The sequence below is a fragment of the Oncorhynchus clarkii genome, chromosome 25 (assembly GCF_045791955.1).
Source record: "Oncorhynchus clarkii lewisi isolate Uvic-CL-2024 chromosome 25, UVic_Ocla_1.0, whole genome shotgun sequence".
Classification (NCBI taxonomy): Eukaryota; Metazoa; Chordata; class Actinopteri; order Salmoniformes; family Salmonidae; genus Oncorhynchus; species Oncorhynchus clarkii.
In genome coordinates, this window is record NC_092171.1 from 43,298,493 (window position 1) to 43,323,746 (window position 25,254).

The 25,254-nt window shown below is 45.7% G+C and overlaps 1 gene segment (V, D, J or C); it reads left to right on the top strand.

Annotated features, from left to right (window-relative positions):
* Positions 1–2,441: 2,441 nt before the first annotated feature.
* The window catches only part of LOC139383546 (M1-specific T cell receptor beta chain-like), a 68,753-nt gene continuing 45,940 nt past the window's right edge, over positions 2,442–25,254 (top strand). Inside the window, 2 exon segments of the C gene segment in view lie at positions 2,442–2,490; positions 2,673–2,972. Coding sequence covers positions 2,442–2,490; positions 2,673–2,972 — 349 coding nt within the window.

A 25,254-nucleotide genomic window follows, 5' to 3' on the forward strand; every position in this document is an offset into this window, starting at 1 on the left:
CCCAGCTGCAACACCATACTGTGGTATCAGCAGGTAGAACACACTCTCCCCAGCTACAACACCATACTGTGGTATCAGCAGGTGGAACACACTCTCCCCAGCTACATCACCATACTGTGGTATCAGCAGGTGGAACACACTCTCCCCAGCTACAACACCATACTGTGGTATCAGCAGGTGGAACACACTCTCCCCAGCTACAACACCATACTGTGGTATCAGCAGGTGGAACACACTCTCCCCAGCTACAACACCATACTGTGGTATCAGCAGGTGGAACACACTCTCCCCAGCTACGACACCATACTGTGGTATCTGTTGGAACACACTCCATGATGGGGTAGACATAGAGACTGAAGCTGCTCTGATTTCCCAGATAGCAACGAGGAATCAGCCCAAATGCAACGGCCAACGTCTTTCTACCAGAATTCAGCCAACTTTGCCGGCATCTTACCAGAATCTCCCCAGAAGCGACACTAAACAAATTTAAAAAATGTATACAATATTACTCGATTTAGTCATTTTAAATATTGCTATTTTGTACATACATATTATACTCATCCACCAAAAAAAAACATTTTGTGTCTGGTGACCGTCTCAGCGTGCATGTGCCCGGCCCACCACAGGTGTCACTGTAGTGTGATGGGACAAGGACATCCCTCCAATAACTAGGACGACGCTGGGCAATTTGTGCGTATCCTCACAGGTCACCCAGTCGTGACTGGCACGGGTTTCGAACCAGCATCTGTATCAACGAAGATTGCACTACGATGCAGTGTCCTAGACCGCTGCACCACTCGGGAGGCTCCATCCACAAAGTTCTTAATGCTTATCAATTGTCTTGCACAAAGTATCAAAATACTAAAATACTACACAGGCCTCTTAAAGAATTTAATTTAAATGTTAATTGGAGTTTTTCTGCACAGAAACAATGAGAAAATATGGAAAAATAAATAATGAAATATTAATGATATAAAGCAGCCCGTTTAATCATCTGCCAGAGTGAAGCCACAATCGGCCCAAGAACCAAGTAATACATTTAGGCCAGATAACTCACACCGGTATCGTCCCGAGCTCAATCCCCGCATCCTAGCCTTAAGCCATAAGTAATACTGCCGAAGGCGGCCCAGACTCGGGCCACATGACGTCGGCCGAGTTGAACTCTCAGGCGGAATCGACCCAGATCCACTGTACTAGCTGGGATATCTACCATGATGGGGTATACATAAGCATGAATTTCGTCAACAAGAAGTACAATTTTGCAGATAATAAACTTGATATCTCCAATATTGTATAGCTTTGGGATCGTGACAATACGTACTTTGAAGAAAATAGGACATTTTCTCGACTTTGAGAAGGGATTGTGTGATGGTTAGTTTAGCAACTGCGTGATGCAGCATGACAACATTTTATTAATTGGTCGATAATATGCTGGGTGGGGTGTTTTGTACACCAATGAGATTCCTATCTCCTTTCTGTAATATATTTGGCAATGCTGTTTCAGCTGTTATACTTGTTTTAGATTATGTTTTAAATTGCATAGATCATAAATCTCAATGTGCTGCCATATTTCTAGACTTTTCCAAGACATTCAACACCATTGAACATTCCCTACTCATTCAAAAACTGTCTGAAATGGGCCTGGACAATGAGTCTTGCAAATGGTTTAAGAACTAAGGGACCCAGCTACAACCTGAGTGGTTCGTTTTGTTCGATAAAATCCATCTTTATATCCCAAAAAGTAAGTTTAGTTGGCACCATTGATTTCAGTAATGCTCAACAGACAGACAAAGGAGTCCAAAAGCAACCACGAAAATTAGTCCAAACAAGTCAAACAATGTTTTTATTTATCTATCTACAATTTAAATAAACTAAAATACGGAAAGAAGTATGTTCAATGGGAAAGGCAAATTCATACGTGCTGCTCACACGCCAAAAGACTGATTTACTGAAATTCAGGAAACTAGACCCAAGCCCAGAGAGGTTTTAAGTTATTGCACAGAACAAAATGTATAAGATCTACAAAGCCTTTGTTAACTTCAGACCTTATATCCCAAAACCCCATTATTTTCCCCCTTAATTTCTGCCATAGCAATGGTCAACAAACCAGAGGTAGAAAATGCTGACTCATTTCCGTGTTTTAGGACTACAAGCTGGCGAGCTCTATAGGATAGAATATAATATGTAAAGAGCTGATGGTCTCATCATGGACTGTAGGGGGACCTCTAACTTTAATAATGTGAATGTCTCTACAGTCTGAACCACTAATTAGCATGATGTATTCAGATCATCAGTCCCTCCCACTTCACTGACATGTTGAATATGGTGGAACCTGCCGTGGTCTACTGATTGTCATCTATTCATCTATGTGACACTCCTCTTGTTTTATATACATTGATAAAATACTCTTTCCAGCACTCTCACATATAACGTGATCAAACATGTTCACATTTCTCTTCTCTGTTACTGTCTCACTGCTCTGTGCTGCAGGTACAGTTTCATAATGTTTCATTTATTTAACCAGGAAAGTTAAGAACAAAATTCTTATTTACAATGAAGGACTTCTCTATTTATAGATATTGATGTTTACAAGCATATGTTCCTGAGTCTTGATGTATTCAGGTCTAACTGTACCTAACTCTATTGATTTCATTCTCACTGTGTCCTTACAGGTCTTGTTGAGGGGAGTGAAGTCACTCAGACACCCACCATACTCTGGGGACCGAAAGACAGTGATGCTCAGATTAACTGCAGTCACACTAAGGGAGCTAACTACAACCAGATGTACTGGTACAGACAGCTTCCAGGAGAGGGAATGAAGCAGGTAGTTTACACAAGTAGTTATAGCGATCCAGAATACGGAGACTTCAGGGAAGACAAATATCCAACTGTTAAGGCTGTAGCTGAGAGTGGATCTTTCACAGTGAAGAAGTTGGAGACAGGAGACAGTGGAATGTACTTCTGTGCTGTGAGTGAACACAGTGATACACACAACAAGTACAGCTGCACAAAAACCCCCAGTATTTCAACAGGATGTAATATAATATGTAAAGAGATGGTCTCATCACATACTGTAGGGGGACCTCTAACTCTAGTTCTTCTAATGTCTGATGGTCTCATCACATACTGTAGGGGGACCTCTAACTCTAGTTCTTCTAATGTCTGATGGTCTCACCACATACTGTAGGGGGACCTCTAACTCTAGTTCTTCTAATGTCTGATGGTCTCATCACATACTGTAGGGGGACCTCTAACTCTAGTTCTTCTCATGTCTGATGGTCTCATCACATACTGTAGGGGGACCTCTATCTCTAGTTGTTCTAATGTCTGATGGTCTCATCACATACTGTAGGGGGACCTCTAACTCTAGTTGTTCTAATGTCTGATGGTCTCATCACATACTGTAGGGGGACCTCTAACTCTAGTTGTTCTAATGTCTGATGGTTTCATCACATACTGTAGGGGGACCTCTATCTCTAGTTGTTCTAATGTCTGATGGTCTCCTCACATACTGTAGGGGACCTCTATCTCTAGTTGTTCTAATGTCTGATGGTCTCATCACATACTGTAGGGGGACCTCTAACTCTAGTTCTTCTAATGTCTGATGGGTTCATTGTCATGATCATGTAATCAGTCATGTTTACAGTGAGGTCCTATGAGCAAGCTTTACAGTACAGGCTTCCTGACACTCCCTCTAACACTGTCACTATCCACCACCCTGAAGGAAACATGCTACTACAACAGCCAATCTCCTTTCACCTCAGAGCTTCACCCAGGAGACACTCATATCACATAATCATCGTCTTCCTCAGCATATTCATCATCTTCATCGTTATCTTTTTCTTCATCATGATGTTCAGAGTTCTGATTCACCTGGCAGCTCTACCACTCTGGGTGACAGGTATTAAATCACTTACGATGAGAAGCATAACGATACTACGAATGTCATCAAACTGAATGAAAATATCATTTCTCTGCCTCTCTCCTCTCTCTCTCTCCTTCTCTCCCCTCTTCTCTCTCTCCCTCTCCTCTCTCTCTCCTCTCCTTTCTCTCTCTGTCCACAGGGCAGTTGTTTAGTAGCATGGTTCATCAGAGGCCTGTGGCACTAACAGAAGGTCCTGGAGGAGACGTTCAACTCACCTGCAGCCATACGATCCCTAACTACTACATGGTACTATGGTACAAACAGTCAGCAGGAGACACTGCTATGAAACTCATTGGTTATGCATATACCAAGTCAATAACCATGGAGAAATCATTTGAAAAGCACTTCAATGTGAGTGGAGACGGTGGGAAAGAGGCTTATCTTCATCTAGTGAGTCTGAGAGGACCTGAACACAGTGCAGTTTATTACTGTGCAGCCAGCCAACACAGTGATGTAGCCTTCCTCCTGTTCTCTACAAAAACCCTGCCTGATGGTAATATTAGACCACGGCTCAGAACACCTGCATCTGAGGTTTGACTTTGACTCAGTGCCAATGAATAAACACAGATGGATGATGGCATGAGGTGATATCTGTCCTAGTACAGTATACCAGTATTTACAGTTTAGTGTCACCACTCATTAACATACTGTCACACCCTGACCATAGTTTGCTTTGTATGTTTCTATGTTTTGGTTGGTCAGTGTAACGGTTTTCTTGATGAGAAGGAGAGTCGGACCAAAATGCGGCGTGTAGATTGCGATCCATGTTTATTGTGACTATAGCAACACGAATCTAAATACAAACAGTGCAAAATAATAAACGTAATGAAAACCGAAACAGCCTAAACTGGTGCAAACTAACACTAAGGACAATCACCCACCAACACACAGTGAAACCCAGGCTACCTAAATATGGTTCCCAATCAGAGACAATGACTAACACCTGCCTCTGATTGAGAACCATATCAGGCCAGACATAGAAATAGACAAACAAGACATCCAACATAGAATGCCCACCCAGTTCACGTCCTGACCAACACTAAAACAAGGAAAACACACACGAACGATGGTCAGAACGTGACAGTACCCCCCCTCCAAGGTGCGGACTCCGGACGCACAACTTAAACCTATGGGGGAGGGTGTGGGTGGGCATCTGTCCGCGGTGGCGGCTCTGGCGCTGGACGTGGACCCCACTCCATAACAGTTTTAGTCCACCTCCTTAGCGTCCCTAGATAGGTTACCCTCCTTAAAGACCGCTCGGGACAGAGGGGCAGCTCGGGACAGAGGTAGCTCGGGACTGATGGGTAGCTCAGCACTGAGAGGAAGCTCAGCACTGAGAGGAAGCTCAGCACTGAGAGGAAGCTCAGGCAGGTGGTTGGATCCGGCAGATCCTGGCTGGCTGGCGGTTCTGGAAGATCCTGGCTGACTGGCGGATCCGGAAGAGTCTGGTCGACTGGCGGATCTGGAAGAGTCTGGTCGACTGGCAGATCTGGAAGAGTCTGGTCGACTGGCAGATCTGGAAGAGTCTGGTCGACTGGCAGATCTGGAAGAGTCTGGTCGACTGGCAGATCTGGAAGATTCTGGTCGACTGGCAGATCTGGAAGAGTCTGGTCGACTGGCAGATCTGGAAGAGTCTGGTCGACTGGCAGATCTGGAAGAGTCTGGTCGACTGGCAGATCTGGAAGAGTCTGGTCGACTGGCAGATCTGGAAGAGTCTGGTCGACTGGCAGATCTGGAAGAGTCTGGTCGACTGGCAGATCTGGAAGAGTCTGGTCGACTGGCTGCTCTGGCTGCTCCATGCTGACTGGCTGCTCCATGATGACTGGCAGCTCTGGCTGCTCCATGCTGACTGGCTGCTCCATGCTGACTGGCAGCTCTGGCTGCTCCATGCTGACTGGCAGCTCTGGCTGCTCCATGCTGACTGGCAGCTCTGGCTGCTCCATGCTGACTGGCTGCTCCATGCTGACTGGCTGCTCTGGCTGCTCCATGCTGACTGGCTGCTCCATGCTGACTGGCGGCCCTGGCTGCTCCATGCTGACTGGCGGCCCTGGCTGCTCCATGCTGACTGGCGGCCCTGGCTGCTCCATGCTGACTGGCGGCCCTGGCTGCTCCATGCTAACTGGCAGCTCTGGCGGATCCTTGCAGACTGGCAGCTCTGGCGGCTCCTTGCAGACTGGCAGCTTTGGCGGCATCCTGCAGAAAGGCAGCTCTGGCGGCTCCTTGCAGACTGGCAGCTCCTTGCAGACTGGCAGCTCTATGCAGACTGGCAGCTCCTTGCAGACTGGCAGCTCCTTGCAGACTGGCAGCTCCTTGCAGACTGGCAGCTCTATGCAGACTGGCAGCTCCATGCAGACTGGCAGCTCCTTGCAAACTGGCAGCTCTATGCAGACTGGCAGTTCTGAACAGGCGGGAGACTCCGGCAGCGCTGTAGAGAAGGAAGGCTCTAACAGCGCTAAACAGGCGGGAGACTCCGACAGCGCTGGAGAGGAGGAGGGCTCCGACAGCGCTGGACAGGCGAGGCGCACTGTAGGCCTGATGCGTGGTGCTGGCACTGGTGGTACTGGGCCGAGGACACGCACAGGAAGCCTGGTGCGGGGAGCTGCTACCGGAGGGCTGGGGTGTGGAGGTGGTACTGGAAAAACCGGACCGTGCAGGCGCACTGGAGCTCTTGAGCACCGAGCCTGCCCAACCTTACCTGGTTGAATGCTCACGGTAGCCCTGTCAGTGCGGCGAGGTGGAATAGCCCGCACTGGGCTATGCAGGCGAACCGGAGACACCGAGCGCAAGGCTGGTGCCATGTAAGCCGGCCCAAGGAGACGCACTGGGGACCAGCGGCGTAGAGCCGGCTTCATGGCATTAGGCTCGACGCTCAATCTAGCCCGGCCGACACGCGGAGCTGGAATATACCGCACCGGGCTATGCACCCGCACTGGAGACACCGTGCGCACCACTGCATAACACGGTGCCTGTCCGGTCTCTCTAGCCCCCCGGTAAGCACAGGGAGTCTGCCCAGGTTTCCTACCTGGCGTAGCCATACTCCCTGTTAGCCCCCCCCCAAGAAATTTTTGGGGCTGCCTCTCGGGCTTCCTTGCCAGCCGTGTTCCCTCATATCGCCGGCTCCTCTCTCCGGCTGCCTCAGCTCTCCTAAGTGCCTCCACCTGTTCCCATGGGAGGCGATCTCTTCCAGCCAGTATCTCCTCCCAAGTGTAACAGCCCTTGCCATCCAAAACGTCCTCCCATGTCCATTCCTCCTTACGCTGCTGTTGCTGCCTGTTGACACGCTGCTTGGTCCGTTGGTGGTGGGTGATTCTGTAACGGTTTTCTTGATGAGAAGGAGAGTCGGACCAAAATGCGGCGTGTAGATTGCGATCCATGTTTATTGTGACTATAGCAACACGAATCTAAATACAAACAGTGCAAAATAATAAACGTAATGAAAACCGAAACAGCCTAAACTGGTGCAAACTAACACTAAGGACAATCACCCACCAACACACAGTGAAACCCAGGCTACCTAAATATGGTTCCCAATCAGAGACAATGACTAACACCTGCCTCTGATTGAGAACCATATCAGGCCAGACATAGAAATAGACAAACAAGACATCCAACATAGAATGCCCACCCAGTTCACGTCCTGACCAACACTAAAACAAGGAAAACACACACGAACGATGGTCAGAACGTGACAGTCAGGGTGTGATCTGAGTGGGCATTCTATGTTACATGTCTAGTTTGTCTAGTTCTATGTTTGGCCTGATATGGTTATCAATCAGAGGCAGGTGTTAGTCATTGTCTCTGATTGGGAACCATATTTAGGTAGCCTGGGTTTCACTACGTGTTTGTGGGTGATTGTTCCTGTCTCTGTGTTTTGCACCAGATAGGGCTGTTTTTGGTTTTCCACGTTTATTGTTTTTGTTAGTTTATTCATGTCTAGTGTCTTTATTAAAAAACATGAATAACCACCACGCTGCGTTTTGGTACGCCTCTACTTCACCCCAAGAAAACCCTTTCACATACATTATTCAATGTTACAATGTCAAATTCCATTACTCCATTTCTATCTATATAAAAAGACAAATCCTTTAATGATGTAGATACCGGTATGTTCCACAATACACCTTTAAGTTGAACAGGAGACCTGTAGGTGAACAAGGGATCTGCTTGAATATCAACACAAGTTCTGACGTCAAAGTGATGTCATTTCCTTCCCCTCCGGCAGCTCAGTTCAGCTCCCCTTCTCTATTGACTTGTTCTCCTCTCCCCCCTATGGGTTCTGGTCTAAAGTAGTGCACTAGAAAGGGAATAGTGTGCCATTTGGGAAACCACCACGCTGCGTTTTGGTACGCCTCTACTTCACCCCAAGAAAACCCTTTCACATACATTATTCAATGTTACAATGTCAAATTCCATTACTCCATTTCTATCTATATAAAAAGACAAATCCTTTAATGATGTAGATACCGGTATGTTCCACAATACACCTTTAAGTTGAACAGGAGACCTGTAGGTGAACAAGGGATCTGCTTGAATATCAACACAAGTTCTGACGTCAAAGTGATGTCATTTCCTTCCCCTCCGGCAGCTCAGTTCAGCTCCCCTTCTCTATTGACTTATTCTCCTCTCCCCCCAATGGGCTCTGGTCTAAAGTAGTGCACTAGAAAGGGAATAGGATGCCATTTCGGATGCTGTCATACATTTCATACTCCCACTAGATGACATGACATCTCTGACTATCTGAAAACCCTTTCTCCTTGTCCATGTGACTCTTCTCTCCAGAACCATCAACATGATCAAGCTTCTCATACATGTAGCAACTCTACCACTATGGGTGACAGGTACTAAATCCCTCGTGAAAGATAGATTTACTACTGAAATATATTGCTGTCAATATGCTGAGTAATACTGTATCTTTCACATGGTCTGTTTTCATCCACAGGGCTGTCACAAACAGACAAAGTTCACCAGACTCCTACTGCAATACTAAAAGGACCTGAAGATAAAGTTAATCTCACCTGCAGCCACACGGATTCAAATTACTACATGATACTGTGGTACCAACAGTCAGCCCAAAACACTGCTCTGAAACTCATTGGGTATGTGAGATTCACCAGTCCAACGGTGGAAGATTCCTTTAAAGGGCGTTTTGATGTCAGTGGAGATGCTGCAGCTAATAAAATGGCGTATCTACATTTTCCCAAAGTGCCAGAAGCTGAAGACAGTGCAGTGTATTTCTGTGCTGCTAGTGAAGCACAGTGTTTCAATATACCCTCTCTCCTCTACAAAAACCCTCTCTGATCCTCTCATATAATACTGACTACAGCTCTATACACCTGCACCTGTCTTCAACCACTTCAACAACACTTTGCTATGAACCATTAGATATCAGACAGATGGTAATGATACTGTTATAAGTGGCTAGTTTAGATGGTTTAGGTGCACTTCCTCAGTTCTCCACCAGGATGGAGTGTTTCTCAACACACATTTAGAAGATGCTGTATCGTGGCATTTTATGGGCCCCGGTCAAAGTTAGTGCACTATATAGGGAATAGGGTGTCACTTGGGACACTATGGGTGCCTGGACCAGGGACGGTGGTATGGGAGGGCCCTACGGGGCCTGAGACAGGGAAGGGGGTATGGGAGGGCCCTAGGGGGTCTGAGACATGGCCGGTGGTATGGGAGGGCCCTAGGGGGTCTGGGCCAGGGAATGTGGTATGGGAGGGACCTAGGGAGCCTGGGCCAGGGAATTTGGTGTGGGAGTGCCCTGGGGGACAGGGAATGTGATATGGGAGGGCCCTCATACTTTCTCTGTCCAGACATGATCAGATACAAGGGCTACATACTGTATTGAGTGAATGAGCATGGGTGAATGAGTGTGTGTGTATATGTGTATGTGAAGTGTCTCAGTATCAGTGTGTGTGGCTGAGTGGTAGAGACCTGAGGACGGCTGAGTAGTAGAGACCTGAGGATGGCTGAGTGGTAGAGACCTGAGGATGGCTGAGTGGTAGAGACCTGAGGATGGCTGAGTAGTAGAGACCTGAGAATGGCTGAGTAGTTGAAACCTGAGGATGACTGAGTGGTAGAGACCTGAGAATGGCTGAGTAGTAGAGACCAGAGGATGGCTGAGTAGTAGAGACCTGAGGATGGCTGAGTGGTAGAGACCTGAGGATGGCTGAGTGGTAGAAACCTGAGGATGGCTGAGTAGTAGAGACCTGAGGATGGCTGAGTGGTAGAGACCTGAGGATGGCTGAGTGGTGGAGACCTGAGGATGGCTGAGTGGTAGAGACCTGAGGATGGCTGAGTGGTGGACACCTGAGGAAGGCTGAGTGGTAGAGACCTGAGGATGGCTGAGTAGTAGAGACCTGAGGATGGCTGAGTGGTAGAGACCTGAGGATGGCTGAGTGGTAGAGACCTGAGGATGGCTGAGTGGTGGACACCTGAGGAAGGCTGAGTGGTAGAGACCTGAGGATGGCTGAGTAGTAGAGACCTGAGGATGGCTGAGTGATAGAGACCTGAGGATTCCTGAGTAATAGAGACCTGAGGATGGCTGAGTGGTAGAGACCTGAGGATGGCTGAGTGGTAGAGACCTGAGGATGGCTGAGTGGTGGACACCTGAGGAAGGCTGAGTGGTAGAGACCTGAGGATGGCTGAGTGGTGGACACCTGAGGAAGGCTGAGTGGTAGAGACCTGAGGATGGCTGAGTAGTAGAGACATGAGGATGGCTGAGTGGTAGAGACCTGAGAATGTCTGGGTAGTAGAGACCAGAGGATGGCTGAGTAGTAGAGACCTGAGGATGGCTGAGTGGTAGAGACCTGAGGATGGCTGAGTGGTAGAGACCTGAGGATGGCTGAGTAGTAGAGACCTGAGGATGGCTGAGTGGTAGAAACCTGAGGATGGCTGAGTAGTAGAGACCTGAGGATGGCTGAGTGGTAGAGACCTGAGGATGGCTGAGTGGTGGAGACCTGAGGATGGCTGAGTGGTAGAGACCTGAGGATGGCTGAGTGGTGGACACCTGAGGAAGGCTGAGTGGTAGAGACCTGAGGATGGCTGAGTAGTAGAGACCTGAGGATGGCTGAGTGGTAGAGACCTGAGGATGGCTGAGTGGTAGAGACCTGAGGATGGCTGAGTGGTGGACACCTGAGGAAGGCTGAGTGGTAGAGACCTGAGGATGGCTGAGTAGTAGAGACCTGAGGATGGCTGAGTGATAGAGACCTGAGGATTCCTGAGTAATAGAGACCTGAGGATGGCTGAGTGGTAGAGACCTGAGGATGGCTGAGTGGTAGAGACCTGAGGATGGCTGAGTGGTGGACACCTGAGGAAGGCTGAGTGGTAGAGACCTGAGGATGGCTGAGTGGTGGACACCTGAGGAAGGCTGAGTGGTACAGACCTGAGGATGGCTGAGTAGTAGAGACATGAGGATGGCTGAGTGGTAGAGACCTGAGAATGTCTGGGTAGTAGAGACCAGAGGATGGCTGAGTAGTAGAGACCTGAGGATGGCTGAGTGGTAGAGACCTGGGGATGGCTGAGTGGTAGAGACCTGAGGATGGCTGAGTAGTAGAGACCTGAGGATGGCTGAGTGGTGGAGACCTGAGGATGGCTGAGTAGTAGAGACCTGAGGATGGTTGAGTGGTAGAGACCTGAGGATGGCTGAGTGGTAGAGACCTGAGAATGGCTGAGTGGTAGAGACCTGAGGATGGCTGAGTGGTGGACACCTGAGGAAGGCTGAGTGGTAGAGACCTGAGGATGGCTGAGTAGTAGAGACCTGAGGATGGCTGAGTGGTAGAGACCTGAGGATGGCTGAGTGGTGGACACCTGAGGAAGGCTGAGTGGTAGAGACCTGAGGATGGCTGAGTAGTAGAGACATGAGGATGGCTGAGTGGTGGAGACATGAGGATGGCTGAGTGGTAGAGACCTGAGGACGGCTGAGTGGTAGAGACCTGAGGATGGCTGAGTGGTAGAGACATGAGGACGTCTGAGTGGTTGAGACCTGAGGATGGCTGAGTGGTAGAGACCTGAGGATGCCTGAGTGGTAGAGACCTGAGGATGTCTGAGTGGTAGAGACCTGAGAATGGCTGGGAGGTGGGACAAAGGAGGTATCAGAGGCATGCTGAGTGGGAATAGGGGCTTTGCGTAAACTAAAACAATGATAACTATCCTAAAGGACAATATTCAAGGCATTTTGACATTTGAGACAGACATAATGGGAGGCATAAAGCAATCACAGCTGCTGATTGGGAGAGCTGGCTAAGACAACAACGGGTAAGACAACAGCAGCTAATCAGCTAAGACAACAACAACAGGTAAAATGGAGATGAAAGAGCAGAGAGGGTCAGTTAGCTACACACTCGGCCTGAGTTGGAGGCTAGGGGCAACAGATAAACAACAAATAAACAAAATGGAGTACCGTGATTAATGAACAGTCCAGCAGCGTGAGCTATGTAGCCAAGTGATCATAGGGTCCAGTGAACAGCAATAGATGGAACAGGGATGCCACTGGGTAGTTGTTACTACCTAGCAAGCTGGAGACACAGCGTTTAAAGTTAGCAGGACAGGGCTAGTAGAAGCGCCTGCTCCGACGTCTACTACCTAGCAAGCTGGGGACACAGCGTTTAAAGTTAGCAGGACGGGGCTAGTAGAAGCGCCTGCTCCGACGTCTACTACCTAGCAAGCTGGGGACACAGCGTTTAAAGTTAGAAGACTGGGGCTAGTAGAAGCGCCTGGTCCGACGTCTACTACCTAGCAAGCTGAAGACACAGCGTTTAAAGTTAGCAGGACGGGGCCAGTAGAAGCGCCTGCTCTGACGTCTACTACCTAGCAAGCTGGGGACACAGCGTTTAAAGTTAGCAGTCTGGGGCTAGTAGAAGCGCCTGCTCCGACGTCTACTACCCAGCAAGCTGGGGACACAGCGTTTAAAGTTAGCAGACTGGGGCTAGTAGAAGAGCCTACTCCGACGTCTACTACCTAGCAAGCTGGGGACACAGCGTTTAAAGTTAGCAGGCCGGGGCTAGTAGAAGCGCCTGCACCGACGTCTGGCAAAGGCCGGTTGGGGGCACTGCGGATGGAGTTACGTCGGCAGACCAGTTGTGGTGGAACGGCGGGGCTTCGTGTCGGCAAAGGGTCCAGGCCAGTTGGCGAAAGAGGTAATGTGGTTGTAGTAATTTAGTTTGCTCGCCGAGAGATACGCCTGGCTCACTGCTAACTGGTGACAACTTCAGGACAGGGGCGTTAGCCACTATAGCCTCTCGGTAGCAGCTTGCTAGCAGCGATGATCCGATGCAAAGGTCCAGAGCTTACTGCAAGGATCCGGTGGACTAGTGTAGTTCATGCAGTGTTGGGGAAGAGTCCGGAAGGCATCAGCTGTGTAGCCAAGTGATCACTGAGCGGGCCGGGAGGTGGGCCACTCTTTATCACATTATCACAATACTACGTCACACCAGACCAATGTCTGCCTGCTTGAATGACAACAACTCAGATACACATTAAGACATGAAATGACCCATGGCATCGATAGGTAACCATCAAACAACTACCTCCAGATATCAGTGCTTCAAAACTCCCTCTCTGCTCTACAAAACCCTGCTTCCTGTCCCACATAGACTCCTCCTGCAGGGTTTATCACAGGTGTCTGATGTTTTAGATGTTCTCAGAAGGAGGCAGCATCCCTCTATAAGATCACTGAGATGAGTTGATGAGAAGTCACCTCTAATTCATGTGGAGTGGTTTGTCTGTCTCATTCGTTCTGTCTCCTTAACAGTGAGTCAACATGATCAGAATTCTTATCTCCATCACCATGGGTTACACAGCCTGGGCTGCAGGTATTCAGATCATTGATTTCATCAACTAATAATATCCTCATTTGATTGTTTAATTTTATGTTTCAAGTGAACATGTTTGTCTCTCTCTCTCTCTCTCTCTCTCTCTCTCTCTCTCTCTCTTTCTCTCTCTCTCTCTCTCTCTCTCTCTCTCTCTCCAGGTTCTTCTCTCAGTAACCAGGTTCACCAGAGTCCTGCATCCCTGTACAAGATCCAGGGAAAGTCGGCTAAGATTGAGTGTTCACATAGTATATCAGGCTATGATCGTGTACTCTGGTACAAGCAATCCAACTACAGGGAATTGGTGTATTTAGGATACCTGAATGTGAAAACTGGATATCCTGAGGCTGGATTTGATATAGAAGGAGATGCTAATGCAGGTGGTACCAGCACCTTAACCATCAAACAACTAACTCCAAATAGCAGTGCTGTGTATTACTGTGCTGCTAGTTTACACAGTGCATCAGATCTCCCTCTCTGCTCTACAAAAACCTCCTCCCTGGTGTACTGCAGACTAATCACACCTGTATTAACATCACACTGTATCTGACTCTGATTCAATGCCAAAACACTCACCAGCTGGTCTAACAGAAAGGGGAGGTTCCCTCTGATATACAGGAGACCATGATACAGTATGGTATGATATCATGTCTTTCCTGTAGGTGGAGTTACAGCTCAACTAATCCATGTGGACTCACCAGACACAGTACCACAGTAAACTATGGTGTGTATTAAGGAGTCTGAGAGTTGAAGATCCATGTCCTTTTGAAGGTTCATCTGGACTCAGTGTTGAACTAACAATCTTTCACTGTTGGATACACCTTTGAACGTGAATCTCTTGATTATTCTTGATCTATAATTCCATATACTTCCTGAATGACTAAAGTAGTTATAACAAACAGGTCTCTCTCTCCTCTTCTGTAACAGGTGAACTGCTCTGCTCCAGCATTCTTCAGTCTCCATCTTCAGTATTTCAGAGTTCTGGAGAAACTGCTGTCCTGTTCTGTTCACACACTCTCCCCAGCTACAACACCATACTGTGGTATCAGCAGGTGGAACACTACAACACCATGCTGTGGTATCAGCAGGTAGAACACACTCTCCCCAGCTACAACACCATACTGTGGTATCAGCAGGTGGAACAAACTCTCCCCAGCTACAACACCATACTATGGTTTCAGCAGTTGAAGCTGCTCTGATATATCTACCATGATGGGGTAAACCTAGAGACTGATAGCAGTGTCTTAGACCGCTGCCCCACTAGGGAGGCTCCCTCCACAAAGTTGTTAATGTTTATCAATTGCCTTGCTAAAAGTATCAAAATACTAAAATACTACACAGGACTCTTAAAGAATTTAATTGAAATGTTAATTGTATTTTTGGTCACAGAAACAATGAGAAAATATGGAAAAATAAATAATGAAATGCACGAGCACCAAGTAATACATTTGGGCCAGATTACTCTCACCGGAATCAGCCCGAGATCAATCCCCACATCCTAGCCATAAGTAATACGTGACATTACATACTTCGGGGAAAATAGACTTTCCCTAGGCATTCAACACCATTGAACATTCCCTACTCATTCATAAACTGTCTGAAATGGGCCTGGACAATAAGTCTTGCAAATGGTTTAAGAGCTATCTGACAGACAGGACACAATGTGTGTGATGGTGTTGAGTGTAGTTTCCAGGATATTAGGTGTACCACAGGGGTTAGTATTGGGACCAGTTCTCTTTACTATTCATATTAATAATATTGGTCTTTGTATTAAATCCCTCTCTCTCTCTCTCTCTCTCTCTCTCTCTCTCTCTCTCTCTCTCTCTCTCTCTCTCTCTCTCTCTCTCTCTCTCTCTCTTCTCTCACTGTTCTGATCTGAAGTCAGTGCAGTGTATTACTGTTCTGACCTGAAGTCAGTGCAGTGTATTACTGTTCTGACCTGAAGTCAGTGCAGTGTATTACTGTTCTGATCTAAAGTCAGTGCAGTGTATTACTGTCAACACAGTGATGTAGATCCCCTTCTCTCTTCTCCAAAAGCCCCTTCTGATCCTTTACTCCATATCTGCAGTGTACATCAACACCCAGCACACCTGCTGTCCACCGCTGTAGATGTCTGAACACATGGAGGAAGTTGATATCAAACCTCGAGACCAAATAATGTGGTAGATGTTGTTGTCTTGAAGAAACGGTTCAGGTATTTCTTCAAATAACATCCTATTTCTAGTGTGATGACTGCAGAATCTATAACACAGATCACATCTAAAGACTAAAAAAAGACAAATCCTTTAATGATGTAGATACCGGTATGTTCCACAATACACCTTTAAGTTGAACAGGAGACCTGTAGGTGAACAAGGGATCTGCTTGAATATCAACACAAGTTCTGACGTCAAAGTGATGTCATTTCCTTCCCCTCCGGCAGCTCAGTTCAGCTCCCCTTCTCTATTGACTTATTCTCCTCTCCCCCCAATGGGCTCTGGTCTAAAGTAGTGCACTAGAAAGGGAATAGGATGCCATTTCGGATGCTGTCATACATTTCATACTCCCACTAGATGACATGACATCTCTGACTATCTGAAAACCCTTTCTCCTTGTCCATGTGACTCTTCTCTCCAGAACCATCAACATGATCAAGCTTCTCATACATGTAGCAACTCTACCACTATGGGTGACAGGTACTAAATCCCTCATGAAAGATAGATTTACTACTGAAATATATTGCTGTCAATATGCTGAGTAATACTGTATATTTCATATGGTCTGTTTTCATCCACAGGGCTGTCACAAACAGACAAAGTTCACCAGACTCCTACTGCAATACTAAAAGGACCTGAAGACAAAGTTAATCTCACCTGCAGCCACACTGATCAAAGATACGACATGATACTGTGGTACCAACAGTCAGCCCAAAACACTGCTCTGAATCTCATTGGGTATGTGTGGAACACCAGTCCAACGGTGGAAGATTCCTTTAAAGGGCGTTTTGATGTCAGTGGAGATGCTGCAGCTAATAAAATGGCGTATCTACATTTTCCCAAAGTGCCAGAAGCTGAAGACAGTGCAGTGTATTTCTGTGCTGCTAGTGAAGCACAGTGTTTCACTATACCCTCTCTCCTCTACAAAAACCCTCTCTGATCCTCTCATATAATACTGACTACAGCTCTATACACCTGCACCTGTCTTCAACCACTTCAACAACACTTTGCTCTGAACCATTAGAAATCAGACAGATGGTAAGGATACTGTTATAAGTTGCTAGTTTAGATGGTTTAGGTGCACTTCCTCAGTTCTCCACCAGGAGGGAGTGTTTCTTAACACACATTTAGAAGACGCTGTATTTATTTTTTTATTTTATTTTATTTTTTATTTCACCTTTTTTTAACCAGGTAAGCTAATTGAGAACAATATCTAATTTTCAACTGCGACCTGGCCAAAATAAAGCAAAGCAGTGTGACAGAAACAACAACACAGAGTTAAACATGGAATACACGAGCGTACAGTCAATAACACAATAGAAAAAAAAGAAAGTGATGAAGGACTCAGGAGCGCTCAGGACCTCAGACTGGGGAAAAAGTTTACCTTCCAACAGGACACTAACCCTAAGTGCTTAAATCTAGAAAGGGAGATATGAGTCTCCAGTTTCAGCGATTTTTGCAATTTGTTCCAGTCACTGGTAGCAGAGAACTGGAAGGAAAGGCGGCCAAAGGAGGCATTGGATTTGGGTGTGTCCGTTGAAATATACCTGATGGAGCGCATGCTAGTGAGCTGACATAAGGCGGGGCTTTACCTATTAAAGACTTATAGATGACCTGGAGCCAGTGTGTTTGGCAACAATTATGAAGCGAGGGCCAGCCAACGAGAGCATACAGTTTGCAGTGGTGCCTTCCTGACCATCTTAAATAAGCATGCCCCTTTCAAAAAATGTAGAACTAAGAACAGATATAGCGCTTGGTTCACTCCAGACCTGACTGCCCTCAAACAGCACAAAAACATCCTGTTGCGTATTGCACTAGCATCGAATAGCCCCCGTGATATGCAACTTTTCAGGAAAGTCAGCAGCCAATACACACAGTCAGTTAAGAAAGCAAAGGCAAGTTTTTTTCAAACAGAAATTTGCATCCTGTGGCTCTAACTCCAAAACGTTCTGGGACACTGTAAAGTCCATGGAGAATAAGAGCACCTCCTCCCAGATGCCCACTGCACTAGGGCTAGGAAACACTGTCACCACCGATAAATCCATGATAATCGAGAATTTCAATAACATTTCTTTATGGCTGGCCATGCTTTCCTCCTGGCTACGCTTACCCCGGTCCTCAGGCCTGCACTGCCCGCAGCTACTTGCCTCCCCAGCTTCTCCTTCACCCAAATCCAGATAGCAGATATTCTGAAACAGCTGCAAAACCTGGACCTGTGCGAATCAGCTGGGCTAGACAATCTGGACCCTCTCTTTCTAAAATTATCCGCCTCCATTGTTCTAACCCCTATTACTAGTCTGTTCAACCTTTCTTTCGTATCGTCTGAGATTCCTAAAGATTGGAAAGCTGGTCATCCCCCTCTTCAAAGGGGGTGACACTCTAGACCCAAACTGTTACAGACCTATATCCACCCTGCCCTGCCTTTCTAAAGTCTTCAAAAGCCAAGTTAACAAACAGATCCCTGACCATTTTGAATCCCACCTTACCTTCTTCGCTGTGCAATCCGGTTTCCGAGCTGGTCACGGGTGGACCTCAGCCACGCTCAAGGTCCTAAACGATATCATAAACGCCATCGATAAAAGATAGTGCAGCCATATTCATCGACCTGGCCAAGGCTTTCGACTCTGTCAATCACCACATTCTTATCGGCAGACTCAACAGCCTTGGTATCTCAAATGACTGCCTCGGCTGGTTCACCAACTATTTCTCAGATAGGGTTCAATGTGTCAAATCGGAGGGCCTGTTGTCCGGACCTCTGGCAGTCTCTATGGGGGTGCCACAGAGTTCAATTCTCAGGCCAACTCTTTTCTCTCTTGTATCAATGATGTTGCTCTTGCTGCGGGTGATTCCTTGATCCACCTCTACGCAGACGACACCATTCTGTATACATCTGGCCCCTCTTTGGACACTGTGTTAATAACAAACCTCCAAACGAGCTTCAATGCCATACAACACTCCTTCCGTGGCCTCCAACTGCTCTGAAACGCGAGTAAATTTAAATGCATGCTCTTCAACCGATCTCTACCCGCACCCGGCCGCCCGACTAGCATCACTACACTGGACGGTTCTGACTTAGAATCTGTGGACAACTACAAATACCTAGGTGTCTGGCTAGACTTTAAACTGACCTTCTAGACTCATATTAAGCATCTCCAATCCAAATATAAATCTAGAATCGGCTTCCTATTTCGCAAAAAAAGCCTTCTTCACTTATGCTGCCAAACATACCCACGTAAAACTGACAGTCCTACCAATCCTCAACTTCCGTGATGTGATTTACAAAAAAGCCTCCAACACTCCACTCAGCAAACTGTATGCAGTCTATCACAGGGCCATCCGTTTTGTCACCAAAGCCCCATATACCACCCACCACTGTGACCTGTATACTCTCGGCGGCTGGCCCTCGCTACATATTCGTCGCCAGACCCACTGGCTCCAGGTCATCTATAAGTCTTTGCTAGGTAAAGCTCCACCTTATCTTAGCTCACTGGTCACCATAACAACACCCACCCATGGCACGCGCTCCAGCAGATATATCCCACTGGTCATCCCTAAAGCTAACACCTCCATTGGCCGCCTTTCCTTCCAGTTCTCTGCTGCCAATGACTGGAACGAATTGCAAAAACTCGCTGAAATTGGAAACCTGTATCTCCCTCACTAAAATTAAGCATAAACTATCTGAGCAGGTTACCGATCGCTGCAGCAGTACTTAGCCCATCTGTAAAATAGCCCATCCAACTACCTACCTCATTCCCTTATTGGTTTTCTTTACTTTTCTGCTCTCTTGCACACCAGTATTTCTACTTGCACATCATCATCTGCACATCTATCACTCCAGTGTTAATCTGTTAAATTGTAATTACTTTGCTACTATTGGCCTATTTATTGCCTTACCTCCTCACTCCATTTACACACACTGTATATAGATTTTTATATTGTGTAATTGACTGTACTTTTGTTTATCTCATGTGTAACTTTGTGTTGTTTTCTGCCACACTGCTGTGATTTATCTTGGCCACGTCGCAGCTGTAAATGAGAACTTGTTCTCAACTGGCCAACCTGGTTCAATAAAGGTGAAATAATAAATAAATGAAAAATTCTGAGAGAGACTTTACCACAATAACATAACATTCAAAATGGGTGAATATTTCCTTTACCCATCAATCAACTACCTCCAGATATCAGTGCATCAGATCTCCCTCTCTGCTCTACTAAACCCTGCTTCCTGTCCCACATAGACTCCTCCTGCAGGGTTCATCTCAGGTCTCTGACGGTTTAGATGTTCTCATAAGGAGGCAGCATCCCTCTATAAGATCACTGAGATGAGTTGATGAGAAGACTCCTCTAATTCATGTGGAGTGGTTTGTCTGTCTCATTCTTTCTGTCTCCTTAACAGTGAGTCAACATGATCAGAATTCTTATCTCCATCACCATGGGTTACACAGCCTGGGCTGCAGGTATTCAGATCAGTGATTTCATCAACTAATAATATCCTTATTTGATTGGTTTTCATGTTTCAGGTGAATATGTTTCTCTATCTGTTGTTTCACCTCTCTCTCTACCTCTCTCTCTACCTCTCTCTCTCTCTCTCTCTCTCTCTCTCTCTCTCTCTCTCACTCTCTCTCTCTCTCTCGCTCTCTCTTTCTCTCTCTTTCTCTTTGTTTCAATCTCCAGGTTCTTCTCTCAGTAACCAGGTTCACCAAACACCTGCATCCCTGTACAAGAACCAGGGAGAGTTGTCTAAGATGGAGTGTTCACATAGTATATCAACCTATAATGTCATCCTCTGGTACAAGCAATCCAACTACAGAGAATTAGTGCTATTAGGATACATGATAGGGACAGCTGGATATCCTGAGGCTGGATTTGATATAGAAGGAGATGCTAATGCAGGTGGTACCAGCACCTTAACCATCAAACAACTAACTCCAAATAGCAGTGCTGTGTATTACTGTGCTGCTAGTTTACACAGTGCATCAGATCTCCCTCTCTGCTCTACAAAAACCTCCTCCCTGGTGTACTGTAGACTAATCACACCTGTATTAACATCACACTGTATCTGACTCGGATTCAATGCCAAAACACTCACCAGCTGGTCTAACAGAAAGGGGAGGTTCCCTCTGATATACAGGAGACCATGATACAGTATGGTATGATATCATGTCTTTCCTGTAGGTGGAGTTACAGCTCAACTAATCCATGTGGACTCACCAGACACAGTACCACAGTAAACTATGGTGTGTAGTAAGGAGTCTGAGAGTTGAAGATTTTTTATGATGTTATTAACAGTTAAACGAGGACGTTATAACGAAAACATTGTAACTTGAAGAGCTTCCATACATTATTTACATCGTGTAGAAAATATCCAGATTAAAGAGAATGCTTTTGTGACGATGAACTGTGAATTTAGTGATATTTTTTTAATTGTTCTAAACGAGATCATAGTAAATTCTAATACCTAATAACGAGCTACGGTCCAGGGAACACAGAGAGTGTGTCATAAAGACAGAAACGCCCCTTTTGACACGAGGGTTATAAAGCATGAGCGATAAGAATTAACATACTAGGCTAAATTTACCACGTGCTGCAGCCGAGGTCTACGACTAGTCTTGACCCCGATACGCAACACGAGGTTGAAGACGAAGAAAAACCTCTGAACAATCAATACTATGTTGGAGTAGCTATTCTACGTAGTGTATCTAGGAACGGGAATCTAAGCAGGACCCTCCGGCCCTCGTCAAGTCATCGGTTGTCTCCACGGCTATCCTACCCAAGCTGGGAGCATCGACACGGATGATTAGCCATCCTCAGAAGACCCCTCTCACAGAACGAGTGCAAGGAAACAGACAACTAAGAGAAAGGACATTGTGACATCTTGTGGACAATCAGAGACTTACACCCGATAACGAAGTAGGCGGCCATCGAAAGAACAAGGAGTCGGACGAACCCACTTCAGCGGAACTCGGCCCACGAAGAAGAAGAAGAAGAAGAAGAAGAAGAAGAAGTCCAACAGAGATACCTAACAGAGATACCCAACAGAGATACCTAACAGAGATACCCAACAGAGATACCCAACAGAGATACCTAACAGAGATACCCAACAGAGATACCCAACAGAGATACCCAACAGAGATACCCAACAGAGATACCTAACAGAGATACCCAACAGAGATACCCAACAGAGATACCCAACAGAGATACCTAACAGGGATACCTAACAGAGATACCCAACAGAGATACCTAACAGAGATACCCAACAGAGATACCCAACAGAGATACCCAACAGAGATACCCAACAGAGATACCTAACAGAGATACCTAACAGAGATACCTAACAGAGATACCCAACAGAGATACCTAACAGAGATACCTAACAGAGATACCCAACAGAGATACCCAACAGAGATACCTAACAGAGATACCTAACAGAGATACCCAATAGAGATACCCAACAGAGATACCTAACAGAGATACCTAACAGAGATACCCAACAGAGATACCTAACAGAGATACCCAACAGAGATACCTAACAGAGATACCTAACAGAGATACCCAACAGAGATACCCAACAGAGATACCCAACAGAGATACCCAACAGAGATACCCAACAGAGATACCCAACAGAGATACCTAACAGAGATACCCAACAGAGATACCCAACAGAGATACCTAACAGAGATACCCAACAGAGATACCTAACAGAGATACCCAACAGAGATACCTAACAGAGATACCCAGCAGAGATACCCAACAGAGAAATACAATACATGCATTACACTCCATAAGAGCGACAGTTCGGAGCGTTAGGAAAATAAGGAAATAGGAAATAAGCGTAGTTTACAAATGCATCCAAGTGTTGCTTTTCTCTATTTCTCCCTCTCTCATTAAATCTCCATCTTGCTTAACATCTTTGGGATAGGGGGTAGTATCTTGCCCGATTGCAGTTCCTAGGGCTTCCACTAGATGTCAACAGTCTCTAGAAAGAGTTTCAGGCTGATTTTTGGAAAAATGAGCCAGAAAAGGTTGTTTTTCTAGGTGGCTCCCATTTTGGCTGTAGTGTTTCCAAGCGTGTGAATGAGAACACGTTATTTGGTATTTTTCTCCGGTACATACAAGGGGAAACCAGCTAAACTGAGTTTGTACGGATATAAAAAAGGACTTTATCAAACAAAAGGACCATTTGTAATGTAACTGAAACTTTTTGGAGTGCCAACAGAATAAGATCTTCAAAGGTAAGGAATATATTATATTGTTATTTCTGACTTTCGTGTCGCATCTCCCTGGTTGAAAATGATTTGTTATGCATTTGTGTGCTGTCCTCAGATAATCGCATGGTTTGCTTTCACCGTAAAGCCTTTTTGAAATATGACACAGCGGCTGGATTAACAACAAATTAAGCTTTACTTTGATGTATTGCACTTGTGATTTCTTGAAAGTTTAATATTTATAGTAATTTAATTTGTATTTGGCGCTCTGCAATTTCACCCGGAAGGTGTCGTCCCACTAATCCGCAAGAAGTTAACACGTGTCATATTGTGTTGGTCCGCTATGGACCTGTTGTCATCGTACTAAGTTCTAATCAATAGCCCAGACTGTGTGTTTGTGTAGATTTAAAGGACTTTGCGACGTTCAGAATGAGAATGATGGACTGCCATGATATCGAGATTCTGATATATTCTTTCAGTTATTTTGGAAACTAATTAACAAACTTTAACCATGGTGTCCCAGGTTATTATGTTAATGGTTACATGATTAATTTAATTTCATAAACATAGTTAATTATTCGATAAATAGCATGTCATCACGCTAAGAATAGCAATGCCACGACAGTAGTTATAACAAACAGGTTTCTCTCTCCTCTTCTGTAACAGGTGAACTCCTCTGTCCCAGCGTTCTTCATTCTCCATCTTCAGTATTTCAGAGTTCTGGAGAAAATGCTATCCTGTCCTGTTCACACACTCTCCCCAGCTACAACATCATACTGTGGTATCAGCAGGTGGAACACACTCTCCCAGCTACAACACCATACTGTGGTATCAGCAGGTGGAACACACTCTCCCCAGCTACAACACCATACTGTGGTATCAGCAGGTGGAACACACTCTCCCCAGCTACAACACCATACTGTTGTACCTTGCTATGATCTAGTCTCACCACTGTAATGTACTGATGCTCAATTAATCCACCTAGCTAAATAAGAACTGTAAATGCCTTTATTGACGCAAATTGAGCGAATTAAAGTCACTCAATTCAGGATTTGTTTTTTGATGTTGAAAACCTTTTTTCAATAAATAGCTTCTCCTTTTCAGTTTGTGAAATCATTGAAATTAAATGCAATTTTTTTTTTCATTTATCAAATTGGAATTTCACTTTTCTTCCTGAATTGTCTTCATTTCAAATTGAGCCGGTGTGGGGCTTCTTCAAACGCTACCCTATACTCTATACAGTGCACTAATTATGATGATGGCCCATATGGCACTGGTCAAAACTAGTGCACTACATAGGAAATAGGTTACCATTTGGGATGCAAATTTTGTATTTCTGTTTCACGTAGAAGGATCATTACTGTAATACCCATGTTTGGATTGTGATGTCATATCCTGTTTTTGTATCTTCCTGTCATGTGAGTTCAGAACACCTCCGGTGTTCATCTCGTTGATTTGAGAGCCAAATGTTACGATTTCTCATTCCATTCTTACTTATGGGTAATAACATTCATTTAGGAATGTATCATTTATTTTGCTATCCAGGATGGGCGTTTCTGTGCATGTGTCCATCCGTTGGGGTATAGGCCAACGTGGATATAATTTCATCCATCCAATATCTTCTCTCCACCTCTACCCAGGTCTCTCTCTCAGCCTTGAGGTTTATCAGACTCCCTCTGAAGTCTTACTGAAACCTGGAGAGAACGTTCAGATCTTCTGCCACCATGAGAGAACTAACTACAGACTGATTCAGAGGTTCCAGGAGAAAAACAACAATTTATTGTTTAAGTCTCAAACCACGTACATTGAAGAACGCCTAAACATGAGTGGGGATTTGAGTCAGAACGACCCGAAGAATGTTTCTCTGAACATGTTCAACCTTAAAGGTCCCGATCACAGTGCAGTTTATTACTGTGCTGCACGTGAAGGCCACAGTGTTGTAGATTCCTTCTCTGCACTACAAAAACCCTGTGTGACACAATCAGTTTCACTGTAGTAAACTATTTAACAGAACACCTCCCTCACACCTGCGTTGAGGTCTGGATTTGATCCGATATACTGCAACCACAACTAGAATGAGTAGAACGGTCCTCCTCATTCAAGTCAATGATGCCATA